This window comes from Pungitius pungitius, chromosome 12 (assembly GCF_949316345.1).
Source record: "Pungitius pungitius chromosome 12, fPunPun2.1, whole genome shotgun sequence".
In the NCBI taxonomy this organism is placed as follows: Eukaryota; Metazoa; Chordata; class Actinopteri; order Perciformes; family Gasterosteidae; genus Pungitius; species Pungitius pungitius.
In genome coordinates this window covers 3,423,821-3,442,378 of record NC_084911.1, presented here as the reverse complement: position 1 = coordinate 3,442,378, position 18,558 = coordinate 3,423,821, and the positions used below count along the sequence as shown (strand labels likewise).

The 18,558-nt window shown below is 49.4% G+C and overlaps 2 protein-coding genes across 3 annotated transcripts; one reads left to right on the top strand and one right to left on the bottom strand.

Annotated features, from left to right (window-relative positions):
- Positions 1-51: 51 nt before the first annotated feature.
- Positions 52-8,625, bottom strand: si:ch73-364h19.1 (uncharacterized). 2 transcript variants are annotated; one of them, XM_062565872.1, is made up of 6 exons: positions 8,293-8,625; positions 6,760-7,405; positions 6,257-6,366; positions 3,998-4,087; positions 3,645-3,818; positions 52-2,416 (listed from the first exon to the last, which is right to left on the bottom strand). In XM_062565872.1, exons 2-6 carry the CDS (start codon positions 6,953-6,955, stop codon positions 2,276-2,278), a joined length of 711 nt encoding a protein of 236 aa, XP_062421856.1. In that variant the 5' UTR covers positions 6,956-7,405; positions 8,293-8,625; the 3' UTR covers positions 52-2,275. The 2 variants fall into 2 exon arrangements, with proteins under 2 accessions (XP_062421856.1, XP_062421857.1); XM_062565873.1 differs by having other exon boundaries at positions 3,645-3,815; positions 8,293-8,622.
- xylt2 (xylosyltransferase II) lies at positions 8,053-18,089 on the top strand. The gene is made up of 11 exons (XM_037475312.2): positions 8,053-8,192; positions 11,207-11,729; positions 11,866-12,041; positions 13,213-13,415; positions 13,509-13,589; positions 13,715-13,931; positions 14,203-14,379; positions 14,491-14,747; positions 14,862-15,057; positions 15,415-15,748; positions 16,111-18,089. The coding sequence occupies exons 1-11, from the start codon at positions 8,061-8,063 to the stop codon at positions 16,431-16,433; spliced, it is 2,619 nt and encodes an 872-aa protein (XP_037331209.2). The 5' UTR covers positions 8,053-8,060; the 3' UTR covers positions 16,434-18,089.
- The last annotated feature ends 469 nt before the right edge of the window (positions 18,090-18,558 follow it).

Below are 18,558 nucleotides of genomic sequence, written 5' to 3'. Positions count from 1 at the left end.
TGACGCAGAGTCACGTTTTGGACAAAACGGCAGTCTAACGTTTCTGCAGGTGCTTGACTCTGCGTTTCAGTGAATATCCATATGCAAAACGAATGTTCACTTTATGAAATGTAATATGTGTTCATACGAGCTTAAACATGAAACCATGTCTTACATCACTAATACTAAACCTTTAATATATTAATATAACATTTTGCAGCAAACACACTGAGAAATTTTAGTAAAATTATAGTAATTGCTAGTGGTAATAATTCGTAATAGTAATCATTTAAATGTGGGGTTTTAGTTTAAATTGTGGAATTCTTCAGTTTTGTATCTCTACTTTAATTACTTGCTATATATATAGTGATGAACATAGATGGCTTCCCACTCGGACTCAATGGTCATAGAAATAGCAATAACACGGGAAGTGTCTTTGGTATGTTGCTTTTTTCTGATAAAAATGTTGGCCTGCTCATGTGACTGAATGTGACGAAACAATTAAAAGTATTACAATTTTAATTCAACACGAAGACACATTTGACCAGAGAGAACATTTGAGACTCCTGGTTAATTAGTGTGACGTTAGAGTTTCACACACAGAGATATCTTTGTCTTTTTTCAGTCAAAGGGGTCGACTGGTGACCCTGTTCTGCCTGCAGGCTCTTGGTCATGACCTCTTTTGGGCTTTTTACTGACCTGCCGGTTTAGACATTAAACACAGTGTGGTCCCAATGTTTATAAAAATATACATACATAAAAACATACAGCCTAAAAGCGGCTTTTCTCGATCAAATGAGAAACCCAATACACATTCTTAAAAGTCAACATTATTCAATAATCTCAAACATTTCTCATACATATATATCATTTTTGCAGTTTTAAATCTTAAAAGCAGTTCATGAGCTGGAAAAAAAAAATTGGAGAAAATTGGAAAGAACATTCACAGGCCTTCAATTTCCACCAGGCTCAAAACAAGGGGCAGGCAATTATCTGTAAATAACTTTAAGAAGAATAAAAGCAAAGGGTTTGGATGTCCTGTATAGTCTTTGAAGTATAATCGCACCGCGAACCACAGCCTCCCTGTGTTTGGATCTTTATATTGCTATTACATATACATTTCTGTTGCTCTATAGTTACAACACATCAAATGATTTATTACACATGTTTTCAAAAATATTATTGTGCAGTCGCCATGATCTCCTTAATAAATACAGTTCAAGACCATGTGCAGGACCAACATGTGGTGTTTGTGCACGGTGGGTCGCACAAGAATAACCTGTGATGAAGAAAAATCAAGTCAGGTCTCGACAAAGAACAAGAGATGCAGTGACACTGACATCAGATGGCTTGTTTTCTGTGAGAGAGGTAACATCCGGTATTCTTATTATCATATATTCATATTTATGTATTTGTTATATTTTGTTTTGTCAAGAAAGCAACGTTTAACTCAAGCTTGATGTTCTCTTCCACCTGAAAAGGACGATCCCAGTCGCTCCCACACAGTGAGACAAGCAGCGTTTGAAACACTGACCTCGGATCAGTGCTCGGTATCCAATGACAACCAAAAACCCCAGCGTTGGAATCGTGGTTGAAAGAGTGGGATCGGTTCATCCTCCTGAGGGGCTTGTTATTGTATTTATTTCACAATCACTCCCCTTCACGCTGCTCCTTAGAGAACAGAACAAATCAATGCAAAAAAAAAAAGATGGTAAAAGTGGTAAAAAACAACAACAACAACAACATCTGTCTTATAATAGCTTCACAAAGGCACTCTCATCAGCACCTTTTCTTCAGCAGGGCACACAAACAAATGGGTGTCTGATAACAACCTGACAATGAGGCTCCTGCCTCAGGAACAGCACAATGAAAGAGTAGAAAGGTCTTCACTCACACTTTAACCAACACAGTAAGCAGTGGTTCCCTTTTTTTGGTTTCAAGAAGTACACGGCGTTCCTCCTCCGAGGTGTACCAGCCACCTCGGGAAAAAAAACGAGTACCCGGTGATTCCCTTGTTTGAAATTCAGAGTCCAGTACGCGTCGTTGAGGGTTTTTAAACATTCCGAGGAGCGGAGCGAGAAGCTCTCCTTCTCCGATGCTCCTCGTTGGTTCTCCGTCCCACGTCTCGCAGCATCTCCTCTTGAACTTAAGAGTCTCGAGCTAAACGGATGAGCTCGTACGAGGCCTCCAGTCGAGATCCGGTCTTCAACAAGCCGTGTGTGTGTGTGTGTGTGTGTTTCTTTTTTGTTTTTGGTGACTTCCTCACTACACAAAGCCGTCTCGCGGCGCAGCTTTGTTACACAGGTAGAACACGGCTGCTGCTGCTGCTGCTGCTGGAGGTGACACTGGGAGGAAGAGAGACCTCCCGGATGGATGACAGGACGGTGCAGGGCAGCTCCACAGAGTGGCGGAGGCTCTCTTCGTATGTGGGCGGAGGCTGCAGGAGAGGAGAGAGAGAGAGAGAGAGAGAGACGCTTTGTTAGCATCACCTGACCGGCCGAGCGCAGGACTCAAGTTAAAGGAAATTACATTTTTTTATTTGTGTTTTTTTATTGCTCCTGTTTACATTTCTCTTTTTTGTTTTTGTGTCTCGCTTCAGAAACGGTATCGCCACTCAAGGCGATCGCCGCAAAGCCATTCGTGGGAGACGGGGAAAAAAATGGAGCGCGGCCCGAGGACTGATCTCCCTCGCCGAAAATAAATAAGTGGATCACGATTGTATTTGCTCTGCCAATTAATCTCCACGTCAGTCAAAATCTCCATTCCATTATCTCTCTGATCACATCTGGCGGATTTTCTCTCTCCCCCCCAGCCCCCCCCCCCCCCCCCCCCCCCCCCACTGGGTTATCTTTTAATTGCTTGGGGACCCTCGGGCGACAGGAGGAACCCCAAAAAACCTGCCCTCTGTGTGGATACACAAATCACACAAAGCACACGCGCGCACAAGCACACGAAAACCAGGTCGTTAAGTTTACTGCCAGCCTGCCTCGGCCCTGCAGATATTAAGGGGCCATCAGTTGACCTTTCGGTGACGGGTTGACCCGGAAAGTAACGCTCGTGTGCGTGCGTGTGTGCGTGTGTGATTTGTGTATCTAAGCCATGCTTAGGGTTGTTTAATTAAGTTTAAAAAAAAAAGGGAAGGTCAAACGCATTGGTAGACGGGAGCACAAAGCGGCCTTCCCCTGCTCTGTTTGCACTCGGGACGCAGGCTTCGACTCGCGTTCGATGCGCCTCTTACTCATTAGCGTGTTTGCTCGAGCGTTGCGCCACTCGAAAGCTCAGCGAAAGATCAACACGGTGAAACCTTGAAACGCACAACCCCCCCCCCCCCCCCCCCCCGGCAGCGAGCCCCAGATCAGCCGATAGTGAATCCTGTTTTCTGCACGCAGTCTAATCTTTGAAAAACAAGCTCTTGTGACAATATTGTATGACAGCGCGGTCGTAATACAAAGAGCCTGCTCCTTATCATCTCCATTCATTGTGAAGCTATACACAAGCCCCCCCCCTCATAATCAGGGGAGTTTATAGGACATTAAGCTTTCCTCAAACTGTAACAGGAGCACAAACTCCTCTACCGTTCCCAGGCTGAACAACGGCACCTGAACACAGCATTCGAGCACTGTATCATGTGCCGCGACACATTCCTAATCCCTGATTTGGCTGACCTCGGTCACAATGGGTGCATTGAGGCCGAAGCGGTCCGCGATCATCATGTGGATCTGCCTCTGGCGGTCCTTCTTTCGGACGCTCTCGTAGGAGGGGAGCCTCGGCAGGGGGGCTTCCAGTGCGGGCAGGCCGTAGCTGGAGGGCAGGCCGACGTAGAACAGCTGACCCGCCTGCTGAGAGACAGGGGGGGGGGGGGGGGGGGGGGGGGGACACTCATGAGGGACAGGAAAAAGGCGCTTTTATGCGCCGCGTTAGAGCGGGTCTTTGAAAATGTCCCCACAGGGGGGGTGGGTACTGTCTGATGGTCCTGGAAATATATCTATATATAGATATATGTGTCCGGCTGGCTCACCTGAGTGCTGTCGTCCACGCTCTGAGTCGGCTCGAGACAAGGAGATCCCACCAGCGTCTGTCTGCTGCTGTAATACTGAGGAGGAGCGTCCTGCAAAGCAAGCGGTCGTCACTGGAACCAGTTCGTCCCATAAAGCCGAGCGTTGGTTGAGTTCTGCTGCCGCAATTAGTCAAGAGACCCACTCCCTTTCAGCCCCATTTTACCTCATGTTCATGCCTTGTTTAACCACTGTGGACACTGGCTGGTTTAGCAGAGCCATAAATTATTTAATCAATAAGGAGACCACCCTCTAATCTTCATGCCTCCTCCCAGTCCCTCCCCTTCTAAGACGTCTCACTGTACGAAGGGAAAATAAAACGGCAGGAAAACGCAGGAAAAGGCAGTAATTGCCTGCAGTCCAAACGAGTCTCCTTTGTGGGGGGGAACAATGCGACGTCCTACTGTGGCGTCGGGGTCCCTCGGCAACAGACCCCACCGTGTGGTCTTTTCAGTGTCTGTCTCTCCCCCCCCCCCCCTTGTAACTGCAGCAGGTACCTCCTAACGAGCACACTCGGGTGCACTTTATGGCCTCGCGTGTCCTTTGGGTCGGCCTCACAACAAAGTCAATTTGTCGCCCGACGCGGGTTTAAACCCAGTGTGAGGGTTTGAAATGTCGGGGCAAATTTTTGTATTGAGGGGATCTCCTCTGAGTAAGAAGCAACTCAAGTCTATATGGCGGTACAAGAACATCAGATTTATCATTTTCCCAGGCCAGTGAATACAAACAATGACCTCACTCACACTCAGAGTGACGCAAAACTAACGACCTTTGCCTCATTCCCCGCATCGTCACAGAGAGACTGACAACACCCCAAAAGAAGTGATGTCAGAGGTCACTTCACCCTCACTGGTTTGTACTTTTAAGAAGCAAAAAAGTCCTCAAGGAGGAGAGAGAAAAAAAAAAGAAAAGAAGGAGACTCTGCCTTTTGTCTCCTGCCACTTATTCAGCCAGTGTGAAAAAGCACAACCGTGTAAAATCAGTGTTGAAGTCGGGGGAGGACCCCAGCGGCAGCGTGCCTTTTTCACCGCCGCGATCCTAAAGGGGGTCCATTGTCCCCCTTGTGTCCCCGACACCCACCGCGGGGTCGGCCCACCATTCATGGTGCAAAATGAAGCAGGGAAAGGTATGTGACGATGAAGTTAGAGACATGAAAACGTCCCACTGGAGCACAATGAAAGGGTTTGTGTGTGTGTGTGTGTGTGTCCCTTTCTGCCTCCTCATCATAAAAACATCACAGAGCCTTTTCGGGTTGAGGAAAAGTTGGACCCTGGAGTGTATTAATTAGCCCTCGTCCCATCCCCTCTGTTTACAGTCTGTGGCGATGTGTTTGACTGTACTGAACTGAACCGTAACTCAATGTCTGTGTGTAAGTACACAGCTGTAACTAAGGGCCACTGCGTCCCGCTCAAAACGCTCTGTTAAGTTCCCAAAACGGGGGCCCGCACAACTCCTCCGTTACACAAAAAAAAAGGCACCGTTGAACGGAGCTTCCTGTCTGTTGAAGGGCGGAGGCCTGAGTTACGTCTCTGCAGCATAAAGATAACACTCAACCACCCCCCCCCCCCTCCCTGGGACTCATGGGAGGTGAGAAACGGGGCAGGAAGAGGAAGTAGGGAGACGGGGCCCCCAATGAGAAGTCACCTCCTGGGTTTACATTTCTTCTGAACCCCCCTCCTTTTCTTGGGTCGAGAGACGTGAGATGTTTTCAGGTGTGAAAATAGACTCACAATGAAATAAAAGGCCCGACGCTCTCTTAAAAAAACCTTAAAGATTGGTTTTGCTTCACCTGCTACGCCGATGTCAGCGTCAAAATCAGATTCCTGCACTGATTGAATTACCGTGGCGCTGGAGTGGCATCAATATGCGGCGTGAGTGCTAATTCTGTCCGATTCCATTAGAGCTGCCGTGGCAGATATTTCTGGAGGGCGGCTAATTCCACTGAGGAAAGTCCACCGCCTGACAATGATCTTATCAGGTTTATTGTAGTCCTTTTTTGCCACTGCCGTGCAAATTGAATCTGACACTCTGTGATGGCGCGACGCTGAGTGCACATGGTGTCTCTGAGTCCTCTCTCTCTCTCTCTCTCTCTCTCTCTCTCTTCAGTGGGACGTCGACAACTCTGCTGGATCATGATCACAACTGAACGTATAGGAGCCACTTAAAAAAAAAAAAAAAGCACAAAAGGCACTTTCTCCCCCCTTGTGTGTTGTTTTTCTCACCATATCTGCACGTGGCCCCCGATGGGAGCAGAGTTTGCAGCACTGAACATCGTTGCGGTAAAGAATGGACAGCAGCACCACAATAACCACAAAGAACACCAGGGAAGAAACTGTTGGACAAGCAGGAAGAAAAGGAAAATGTTAAAGAGAGCTCAACAAACTGACTTTTTCCCTTTTTTTTCAGGCTGGAATGAAAAGAACTTGTAAAATAACATTTTGGTCCGTTTTAGCCGTTCCAAACATTTAGCAAGAGGAATCACTTTCAGTTTGAAATTTGAAAACTTAAAAAAAGGTTTGTCTTCTCTCCTTGGCTGTCACTGAAAAATAACAGACCCTGTAGTTAAAAGCTTTGAGTAAATATGTGACAATCCAATGTGCTAAAGGGAAACGATTGGGTACAACCCTTATCACAATGCTGCAAAAATCCAAGAAGCAGAAAAATGAAAGTCACTCTCCAGAAACAAAATATACTTTCTTTATAACCGTGATGAGACTTAACTTACAGGACGCAGCGACCACTGTGAGCTGATCCGAGGTCAGCTGTGAGGAGGGGACGGTTGGACTTGCAGCTGTGGACATTTCTTCCGTGTAAACTGTCAGCGTCCCATTGTTGAGAAATCCTCCCGAACTCACAAAGGCTCTCATCGCATCCCCGTCATCGCCCGCTCGGTCCCGGGCGCTGCGTGTGACACCCTCCATGCGCTGCCTCTGCAAGTGGGATCCCACTCTCCACTCGGCAGACACGACACAAGGCGTGCGCGCGCATGTGTGAGTGTGTGTGTGTGTGTGTGTGTGTGTTTGTGTGTGTGGAGCCGCTCGTTAAAAAAAAAAGAGGCGCATCGACGCCCCTCTTCCAAACCCCGTGACGTCACTCCGGCTCTCCGGTTCGGGTGTGTGGACGAGCACCGGGGGCGAGCGTGCAGCCGGTGGATTTGTTACAAAAGTTCCCCCCGAGCAACGATGTAACAAGCCGATTACACACAGTGCAAAAAAAAAAAAAAAAAAGATGTCGCCCTCACGCTGCCTCTTCCTCCGTAATGCCGTCCAGACCACAGTGGATTAACACACACACACACCGGATGCCTGAGCTGGAGTCCCGTTACCCGGGAGACCGCGGGGGTCTGTGGGGGTCCCGTTCCGAGATGATTTCTATGCAGACAAAGAGAACTAATGTCGTGTTAGTATTCATGGATTGGGAAGCGTCTTTAACAACGGAATTGTGTGTTTTTAAAGTAATTATGACAAATGCCTGTCAAGAGGTAATGACTTAAACGATTAGGTTAATGAACATATTAATAATAATAGAAGCAAAACAACATTATATACCAAAATGTGTCTATTAATGGTGATCGGGCAGATTTACCTTAAATAATCCGGGCTATAGAACTGCATGGGGAATGTGCTTTAAATGCAGAGAGAATACTTTGACAGTGCGGACTTTGAGCCCTTCTGAATTGGATCAATAGGCCACGTTATACTATGGACCAAAGGCAGCAGGGAGAAGGAAGTCCGATGTAACTGGAGCCTTATAAGAGGATGTAGGCCAACGTTAGGGTCAGCTGACATATTTTATAAACCTAAAGGTTTCCCTTTGTGTATGTCTGAATTTACCTGAAGAACATGTACTGAGTGGTATTTAAGGTAATAGAAAAAGTTCTGCTGCAGACATGCAACAATAAATAAAAGCTAAACCATAAACAGGGTACAAACTTAACGGCAACCTGAGGATCTCGCGCGCCATGTCGTGCGCGCGCTATCCAGAATGCAGCGTGCACGCGCTCGTCGTCGACCCGGAGTTGGAAAAATGGTGGCCAGCGACCGAGTACAGAAGCTGCTCCGACGATATAAACTAGCCATTGCCGCCGCACTAACTATCCTCCTGGTCCAAGGGCTCGTGGTATGGAGCCTGAGAAGTCTGGAAGAAGGCGAGGCAGAGGTGAGCGATGTTCCCTCGGACCATTGGTGACACGACGGTGTTCCTTACGGGGGGTTTAATCCTGGAGCTAACGGGTAACCTAGCGCTTAGCCTAGCTTACCGTGTGTTATGATGCTGTAACGGCTAGCCGATGCTAGCCCAGTTAGCGGCTGGTGAACAGCGCCGCTCCGGAACATTTCGGTAAGGTTACAATCCGGACCAGGACTCGCCGTCTGCCCGTCTGCGCCGGCCTGGTACGGCACACCATGCCGCGCGGTTACAAGTATGAAATGAGCGGGTTGGTGTAGTTTCTAGTGAACTCGCCGTCGAGGCGGAGCAGTGGACGTCACTTTTGGGGAGAGTAACGAACGTTAACGTCACATGTTCGCTCGGAGCCGCTGCTGTGTGGAGAAAACTTGGTGATGGGAAAGGGACGGACCAGAACCGGGTGTACACACACACACACACACACACACACACACACACACACACACACACACACACACACACACACACACACACACACACACACACACACACACACACACACACACACACACACACACACGCGCGCGCGCGTAAGAGTCACAGGGCGTCTGAGCAGTGATGCAACTTTATAGCAACATGTGAAAGGAATCCGTTATGATTCATCGATCACGAACCGTTCACCGCTATGAGCCGAGACCAGTGAGCAGCTGCGAGATGGTCAAACATCTGCTCTACTGTTTGTGTTTACATCCGCCAGAGGCCGTTTTCTCGTGGGGGGGGGCTGGCTGTGACCTTCAATACGATTTGAATCTTGCCAAAACACCCTCTGAGGGAGCATGGCCCAGGGATAAGGAGTGAGGAAGGGAGTGATCTTGAAACAATTCCTTTTAAGTTGCAGCATGGGAAGTTTATCTCAGAGTCTCCCACGCACCCAGAGTGCCCTCCCACTCTCTCTCTCTCTTTCCCCCCCCCCTGCATGCACCTACGGGAGTTATTTTTCTCCAGGGCACGCCAACACAGAGGGTCACAGGAATGCACGCTGAAACCTCACCCGAGTTGGGGACCGGTGCTGAACCCCTATCGTAATACGACGCACCGTGTATCCCGTTCCTGTTCCACGTGATGCTGGCAGCAGATGCGGCGCTTCAATAGAGGACAGACGTTTGAACGTGTTCACCTAACAGTGAACTAAATAGTGAAGGTTGCCCTCCTATTGCAGACCCTTTTGAATTCCACCACCGGTTTGCATTATGAGCCTGTGGGCTTTGTGCTACTCCATGAGTTGCATTCAGGCTTAAACATGCTTCTGCAGAGGTTCAGAGAAATAGGGGTCTGTGGTTAACTGTTACTCCTCTAGAACCATAAAGGAGGAGAGGAGTCTACCTGTCCAGTGCTTCAAGTATTCTACCTGAGCTTCTTTTAGATTTCCAGTGGAAAATGGCACTTCCTCATTCTTTGTGAACTTTAGGCTTAGTAATGTGACACTGCTGCTCAGTGCACATGTCAGCCTGACATGAAACTATGTTGGCAGTCATCCATGCACATGTCAAATGACTGAAAAAAAGATGCGGTCTTAAGAAAGCATATTAATCTTTGCAGCTGAACATTGCGTGTTCAGTCCGGGAGGCGGATTGCTCCGAGCGCTGTGGCTCGCTGTGCATGTGTGAGCACAGCCACGTGGGTTTATATTTAAAGCCCTCAAGGGGGGTGGGGAGTGCGAGGACCGAAGAAGGAGGAGAAGAAGAAGACGACTGCCATCCGTGTGTCGCCCTCCTGCTTGCCTGAGCTCTGCTGCAGAGCCGAGCGCTCGCTGCTGCTTCCCGCTTCAGCAGATGGCGACACTGATACGGTTTCACTCCTCTTTTAATTGGAAAGTAAAGCGGCTGCATGGCTCTCTTTTGAATCAATGCCTTTTTTTTTTTTAAAGACTGTGTTAATTAAAAGCTGTGAAAACGAGCGATAAGGAAAATGGAAACGTTGGCCCCCGCTGTGCGCTTGTATGAGAACATTTACTCCTGCAGCTGGAGGAAGATGTTCGCGGTGGTGTTTTTATTAATGCATCAGCGATGAGCCACTAGAGAAACAAAATGTACCACCACTGATGGCATCAGACTCAAAAGTTGTTTCACATTTTTTCCAAGATCAAAAGTTTTTGTCTTTTCTTTGCATACACCTAGCTGTGTGTCTTCAGGAAATCAGATTTTTAGTTATGGAAAGGTTTGGGATGCAGCTTCTGGGCTGACGATAACCCGGGGCCTCAGGTGCACGTAAACTGGCTGAAAGGGGCTCGTACTGCCATGACTGGAATGCACCTCTGCTTCACACTGCCACGCCTCCCACTGTGAGGTCTGAGGGCCCCCCCCCCCCCCCCGGGACGCAAGTCTCATACAACAATCATGCAGTCGTGATGGAAGGAAGATCTATTAAGTATAAAAAAATAATGATGCCAAACTGGGTCAAATCTTGTGCGAGTCTCAAGGAAACAGCCTCTATCTATTATTACATTACATTTCAAGCTGCATGTATCCATCTGGCAGACTGCTTTATTTACCACTCTGATATAAGTGTATTTCTTTCTCCACGTAAGAACAAATGCACTCCCCCAACACACACACACACAGTTACTGTGTAATAAGGATTATCTGTATCACCTCCTTAAAGTCTGAGCTTTTATGCTCTGTTTCCGTGTTCGTGTCTGCAACACGAGATGTGCGTTTATGTGCATTCTTCCTGCGTTGTTCTGCCAGAGGGAGCTGACACAGGTCGGTTGAGGCCTCTACAGTGAATCACTGGATCTTTGTGTGTGCGTGTGTGTGTGTGTGGCAATTCAGAACTGTGCTTATTGCAGATTAGCCTCACAAAAAGGCCGAGGCTCTGCTAAAAATAGACCAGATCAGAGGCATGAGACAAAGACTACACAAGTAAACACCCCACCCCCCCTCACGGGGTTCCTGCAGCTGTTGTCTTAGCGGTGGTCTTAGTTTACCTTCTGCTATTCCACTGTTTGTGCAAGATGTTCTTAGCAATAACTCTTCTTCTCTCCTCAGAGAAAAACCCGCTGGTCTAAGCTGCCGGACAGCCAGGACCCCAAAAGAGACCCCTCAGTTTGGGAGAAACAAAACTCGTTGTCGGGGAGGAACCGCGGGAGATGGAGCGGCCGGTCGGAGAGGACGGGGGGCACGGCGGCCAGCGCGCTGAGGAGGGGCTCCAGCCGCAAGGTCGAAAAGCCCGGCGTCAGGCCGAAGCCTGCCCTGCAGCTGGGGCAGGACGCCGCGGGCCCCCACGACCCGTCCAGCAGCCGGAACTTTAGCGACACGCGAGGGGGGGCCGACGGAGCGGCCAAGCCCCTGACTGGCGGCATGCCGGGGGAGACGGGCAGCGTGGACGGGGCGCACCAGGCCCCCAGCAGCGGCTTCGTGCCCAAGTGCAACATCGGAGGCAAGGACGCGCTGTCGGCCATCCATCGCGCCGGGTCGCAGCGGTGCCGGCAGGAGATCGCCAACATCGTGTGTCAGCACCAGGCCGGGAAGCTCATGCCGGGCGCGCTCCCTCAGTTCTGCCCACAGCTCGGTGAGAAAGCAAATCCCGTACATGTCACACATGGACCCATTACGTAACCTGCTCCGTTCATCTTTCATACCGTCTGATCTCAACACCTGGCCTACGAGTTTCGTTCTTTGACTCGGCCCTTCATGTGTCCGTCCAGCTGTATCGAATCAGGTGCAGGACTACGGCGAGCTGGACAACAGCCTGCCCAAAGTGAAGAACCCGGTCCGAGTGGCCTTCGTCCTGATGGTCCACGGCCGAGCTGTGCGGCAGCTCAAGCGGCTCATCAAAGCCATATATCACCGTGACCACTACTACTACATCCACGTGGACCAGGTGAGCCCCGAAAAGGAGATCCCGTCACGAGCAACGCTGTTCTTTCTTTACTTTGGACGCGGTTTTGGTTCTGCCGGAGCTAATTATTTATGTATGGATACGCTGAATGTTCCAGAAGCCATCTGGCTCCCTGCTTGGCTCTTGGTTCTTCAGTGAGCTCCCAAATGCTGTTACCGGTTCGGTCTTCACGCATCATGAAGGTTAAATACATCCCGTGGGTTTCTTAGGGTGGTAAAGGGGATTAACCCGGATAGAGTAAAGTGTGGGTTATTCTTAGAGGCAGGATTTAGTGGAAGAAAAGTCCACTATCGTGTGCGGCTCAGGAAGACAAATGACTTTGGCGGACTGGTGGTCCCGAGGCGGAGACCTCAGATGTGCTCGGCCCCCGGGGAGCCGCTCTGTCCCGCTGCCACTGAGGGCCGGCGGGGAGGAGTCGGTGGGACAGACGCCGTCTGCCACTCTTTATTTGTCACTGAGGCAGAAGCTCGTTCTGATGGACGAGTGTGTGAAAGAGGTCGGGTTGTTCCTGCACTCCTTTTTATGAGCACCACCGATTATTTTAAATGTCTGGAGAAGACATCCACAGATGTCCACCCTTAATTTACCACGGGACAGAGTCCGTAGAAAGTGTCTTTCTCTGTTGAACTCTGTAATTTGAAAAATAATAAATGATATGACATTTTGATAATAAGTTGGTAATTAATCTAATTAAAGGCAAATTGAAGAATAGGTCCTTTGAACCAACAGATTTTGTGCTTCCTGCTATCTTCAGACTGGCGGTTTAATCTTCTAATGTCTAAAGCAGCTTGGCTCTTTGACTTCCTCCATCTCGTATTTTATTCCCCCGAATATAATCCCTGCCTGAAGTTTTACAGAGTGAGTTCCTTTAAGCTCAGTTTGCCGCTGTTCAGCTTTTCACATATTGCCAGCCGGAGAAGGAAAAAAAAAAAAAAAGCCAATTCTCCAATTTCACGATGACCCACAATGCAAAGCACCATGGGGCTGTTTGTTCTGCTCGGATCAGATGGTCTTTCAACTCCAGCCAGACTTGTGTGGTGGTGTTGGCACGGCGGCAACTGCAGATCCGTGGGAACTCTGCTACCTTTTTGTGAGGCCCCAACTCCGGTTTCACTCGTTTAACAGTTCCGCCTTCTGCTTTGAAATGCTGTAGCGGTCCGGCTACCTGCACCGGGAGGTCCTGCAGATCGCCCAGCAGTACCCGAACATACGAGCCACGCCCTGGCGGATGGTCACCATCTGGGGAGGGGCCAGCCTCCTGAAGGCCTACCTACGCAGCATGCAGGACCTGCTCTCCATGCTGGACTGGAAGTGGGACTTTTTCATCAATCTCAGCGCCACAGACTTCCCCACGAGGTCAGCAGAATAAAATGACTGTTCAAAACACTGACAATCTGAGCTCCTTTCACCAAAGAACGTTCCTTTCTTTCCTCTCTCACCTTCCCGCAGGACCAATGATGAACTCGTGTCGTTCCTGTCGCAGCAAAGAGACAAGAACTTCCTGAAGTCCCACGGGAGAGAAAACGCCCGGTGAGTGTTTTTCGACTTGACATATTTTGACACTTAACAAAATGTTATGTTGTTTTTTTAAACATTGTGTGCCAGCTGTAAGATGCCAATGCGACCATAACAACACGATTCTCTGCCTGTTCAAGGTTCATTAAGAAGCAAGGCCTCGACCGTCTCTTCCACGAGTGCGACAACCACATGTGGCGCCTCGGCGAGCGAGGCATCCCCGAAGGCCTCGACGTCTCCGGCGGCTCCGATTGGTTCGCGCTCACCCGCCGCTTCGTGGAGTACGTCATCGGCTCCCAGGACGCCCTGGTTTCGGGGCTGAAGCAGTTCTATTCCTACGCGCTGCTCCCCGCCGAGGTGAGACAACGTGTCGGTTTGTGATGCACGAGTGTGTCGCGCGCCCGTCCGTCCCCTGCCGAGCCAGAGGAGATAATGTGATACTTTTAAGCTCTCTCTGGCTCAGCGCCGCGGAGGCACCGGGGCGAGAAGGAGGGTTCATCCCAGTTTATCTGGCAGTGTGGTTTAAAGCCCCGGGAGGGGGTGCGGTTCGCGTCTGTGCAGGCGGTGGACACAAAGCGCCTCTCCTCCTCTTTGACCTCAGTCGCTAACGGCGTCTCCTGCTCCGCAGTCCTTCTTCCACACGGTGCTCGGGAACAGCCACATGTGTGACACCCTGGTGGACAACAACCTGCGAGTCACCAACTGGAACCGTAAGCTGGGCTGTAAATGCCAGTACAAGCACATCGTGGACTGGTGCGGCTGCTCCCCCAACGACTTCAAACCACAAGACCTCATCCGGATCCAGGTGAGCAACAGCTGCTTCCCACTTTCGCCAGCTGGATTCACTGTTTTTTTTCCTTTTTTTTTCTCTTTAAAAAAATAATAATCTTTTGGTCATTCTCTGTTCTTCCAACAGCAATTGACCCGTCCGACATTCTTTGCACGCAAGTTTGAGTCTTCGGTGAACCAGGAGGCCATAGACATCCTGGACACTCACCTGTACGGCCAGTACGCGCCGGGCACCGCCGCCATCAAGGCGTACTGGGAGAGTCTGTTCGAGCAGTCGGATGGCGTCGGCTCGCTCGGCGACGCGGCGCTCACCGCCTACACCGCCTTCTCTCGTCTGGGCGTGAGGAATCTGGAAAGCACGCAGAGCGACGTGGAGGCCTGCAGGTCCGTGGACGCTGGTTTCTTATTTCTTTGAGTGAAGGATAAAATGTATTTTTTCTTATTTTGCTTGTGTGTGTGTGTGTGTGTGTTCCTTGTTCTCTTCTCCCCTCCCTGCAGGTTAGAACCAGTAGGCCACCCTCTATCAGTGCACGTTTACTTTTATGACGACCGGTTCCAAGGATATCTGGTGCGTCAGGAAGTCCAGGCTGTGGGTTCAAAGGTCAAGGAGACGCTGGAGATGTGGGCAGTGCCCCAAGCCACGCTTGTCCTCGAGACGAACCTGAAGGAGTTTGAAAGGCTCAAGAACCTGGAAGTAAGCAGCCTCCTCGTCTGAGGAAGAAGAGGCTTCTTCATTATCGTCGTGCACACCTTAAATATCAAAGGGCCTTAAGAAAACTGCTTCACGGGAGGATTTTGTCCCTGATATGGAAACTTTGGCTTTGGTTTTTAGCGATCTAACCAAAACTCAACTTTGAAGTTAATTAGTTATCCTTTATTAATACGCTAATGTAGGGAGGAAAGCTGTGGCAGGAAGTGCTTACATCTTCTCTGTGCTGGTCTTCAGATAAAGTATGAAAGTCAGAGACGTCAAGGAGGCCTTGTGTTGCTCTATTGTGTCACATGATCCAACGCCACTCGACAGATTCCTTTTTTTCTTCCTTCCTGGCAGATCGGCACGGAGTGGGATCCTAAAGAGAGGATCTTCCGGAACTTTGGGGGCATCATCGGCCCTTTGAGCGAACCCCTGGCGGTCCAGAAGTGGGCACGTGGTCCCAACCTCACGGCCACCGTGGTGTGGATCGACCCGGCTCTCGTGGTGGCCGCCTCCTACGACATCACGGTGGACGTGGACGCAGAGTACACCCAGTACAAGCCCGCGCTGCAGCACCCGCTGCGGCCCGGCACCTGGACGGTCCGGGTGCTGAAGCAGTGGGAGCGCGTGGCGGAGGTTCGCTTCCTCGTCCTGCCCTTAACCTTCAAAGACAAGGAGCCGCTGCGCAGAGGTGAGCCGTGGACACCGAGCTGTGGTGGCTACTACTCGGTATATCCGTGAGCACATTTAATCCCACTGTAGGAAATCCCCTTGAAAAAAGGTACACGGATATATGGCTCCAAGCATTTCCGCCAGAAGAACGAATTGAATTCAAATTAAGCTCCACCACGTTTGTTAATGGTAATGAACACCAACACCAGAACATCACTGATCCACTGGTGTTATTTTAGCAGCTTCTGGACAACAACAGAGAAATCAACAGGCTTTGGTCTTTTCATTGAAATGTCGATGCAGAATATCATTTAACTAAATGGGGGGTCAGAAGTTTAGTTTTGAAAGTTTTCTCTTTGTGACTCCTCATGTCCCATCCAGAAGAGGACAGCTGGCTCCATGCGGGTCCTTCGGGGAACTTGTACCTGGAGCAGAGCTTCCAGCAGCTGAGCGCCGTCCTGAAGCTGCCTCCGCAGGGGACGGCCATGCAGGAGGCCCAGCGGAAGGCCCGGCTGGTGGGTCGGCCCCTTGAAGCCTGGGCGGACAGCAGCGTGGGGACCTTCTGGGTCGCAGGCGGCCTGTGCGCCGCAGAGTCCTCGTCCTGCCCAGCCGTGGGACCCTGCCGCGAGACCTCCTGGAGCTCCCTGTCCCCGGACCCCAAGTCGGAAATGGGCCCGGTCAAAAGCGACGGGCGGATCAGGTAGCCCCCGACAGAGGAGAGACGGTGGACTGAGAGGGGAGCTGGACCTGTGAGGGCACATAAACGGGCCGGTGGTCCTGCACCGGGGGGGTCGGGACGTCCTCAGTGAAGTGGTAATCCAGACCTAAAAGGGCAGGATGTGGCTGCTGGTAATTTGCACATAGACGGTGGGATTGTTCGCTGAAATGGACACAACTATGTATAGTTTTATTTTTTCCCCAGTCTGGGGGCCTCTGTGCACAGTTTTCATATTTTTCTCCACTTTGAAAGAATCAGGAAGCGTTTGTCAAAACTCCACTGGAGGCTCTTCTTCATTTCAAGGCAGAGCGGAACCTCTGGGTGATGTCGGTGTGCTTGTTTTGAAGCCTTATTGTTATGTGTGAGCATGAGGAGCAGACGGATGAAGTGCACTTTACTGTCGGGCTGTAATGTTAAACAGGGGGGGAGGGGTCACGGATGAGGTCACTTCACTTTCAAACCGCACACACACACACACACACACACATATAAGATGAGAGAGTGTATGGAGAGTATTTAATGTGTAGTTCTGTTTACTGTGACATCATTGAACATGTTTGTTGTATGTATTTGTTTAGTCTGTTAGTTCTCTGAACTGAAGTGTTAAGTTGTCTTTGAGGTCCATCGCTGCAAAAACCACACAATCGTTTTTTGTTTTTTTTTAAGATTCCTATCGTAAGGAGTCATTTTCCAAGTTCAGTTTCCTGTGAATTTGATCGGTGGGCGTTTTGGTTTCCAGACTTCTTTTAAATTTTAAGTGAATAGTTTAGTTTGCGTTCTTGTCCAGAGTTAAGTGAGAAGATGGATACGCATCTTTAGTGTTGTAACTACGAGGCAGAAGCTGGCTAACTTAGCTTAGCACAAAGGCTAGAAAATGCTGTCCTGGTTTCCATGGGGAACCCAATCAGCCTCCCAGTAACTATCCAAAGCTCAGTCTTTAGTTTGAAAACCTATTTTTACGGTTTCCTTTGGTCGGAAGCGGGCTAGCTTCATCGTGCTAAGCTATCGGTCTGAATGCGTGTATTTCCCAAAATGTTGAACTTTTTTTTAAATTTTTTTTTAGATTCATGTCTTTTAAATTGCTCGGACAAAAGGTAAATGTTCCCGTGCACCACTTCATGCTTGTGGTCTTCATTTCACCTCCCACGATGCATTTCTACTCAACCCAGATGTAAAACACTTCACTGTATGTCTGTGTTTTAATGATGGCGTGATTGAGGGAATCTAAGCTGCCTTCACTTAGTGAGAAGAAATGTTTACTAAAGGATTATAGCTGCAATGAATGCCTTTTCAGAGTTAGACAGTGACCCCCCCCCCCCCCCCCAAACCCTCAATCCCACATCTGTCTTAGTTCTTTTTTTTTAACCTTATTTTAAACTTTCTTAAACAATAGATGGCCACCATATGGGTTTTCAAGTGACCTTGTTTAACTTGCGCATTACAGTGAAGCCCCCGTTTTATTGATGAGAGCGATGGGCGGATATGATGTTATTTTTCTACGCTGTGTGTGTTTGTTGTCCGTTCATCTCCACTGTTAACGATTAACGATTGCTGTCTACTGAAGGAGGTACTCAACGCTGCTGCCTGCTCACCCTCGTTTGAAGCAGACCAGGTGTGTTTTTGGGGGCGGGGGGGGGGATGGGAGGGGGGTTGTTCTGAGAAGGCGACTCAAGGCCTCTGGGAAAGCTCATCGGCATTCTGACCGATGATGACTCAATAAAAACAAACACTTTTCTAAATCTGTTTTCTTGTGATATTTCACAATCCTCTAACCGTCTGAATGTGGTGGAACGGTCATTCTTTGATTTCTCACGTTTCCGCTCTATTTCGAAGGGTTTCTCCCCTGAAAAGCAACGGGGGAAGTGGGGCGTGGAACTCTCCAGGGTGCTGAATGCTTCCTTGTCATGTCATTTCACTTTATAAATACTGTAAACTACACCTCTCACATTGTTCTGGATTTAGCCCTGCAGAGGGGGGGGGGGCGGAGGTGAAGACCAATGGGCAGGCCATTGGGGAGAAGCTTTGAGAGCTCAGTTTGTTTTCAGAAGCTCCGGTCTGCTTCCGGTCTCTCTTTTCTTCCAATATTCTGACGATGGTCTTAATTTATGGTT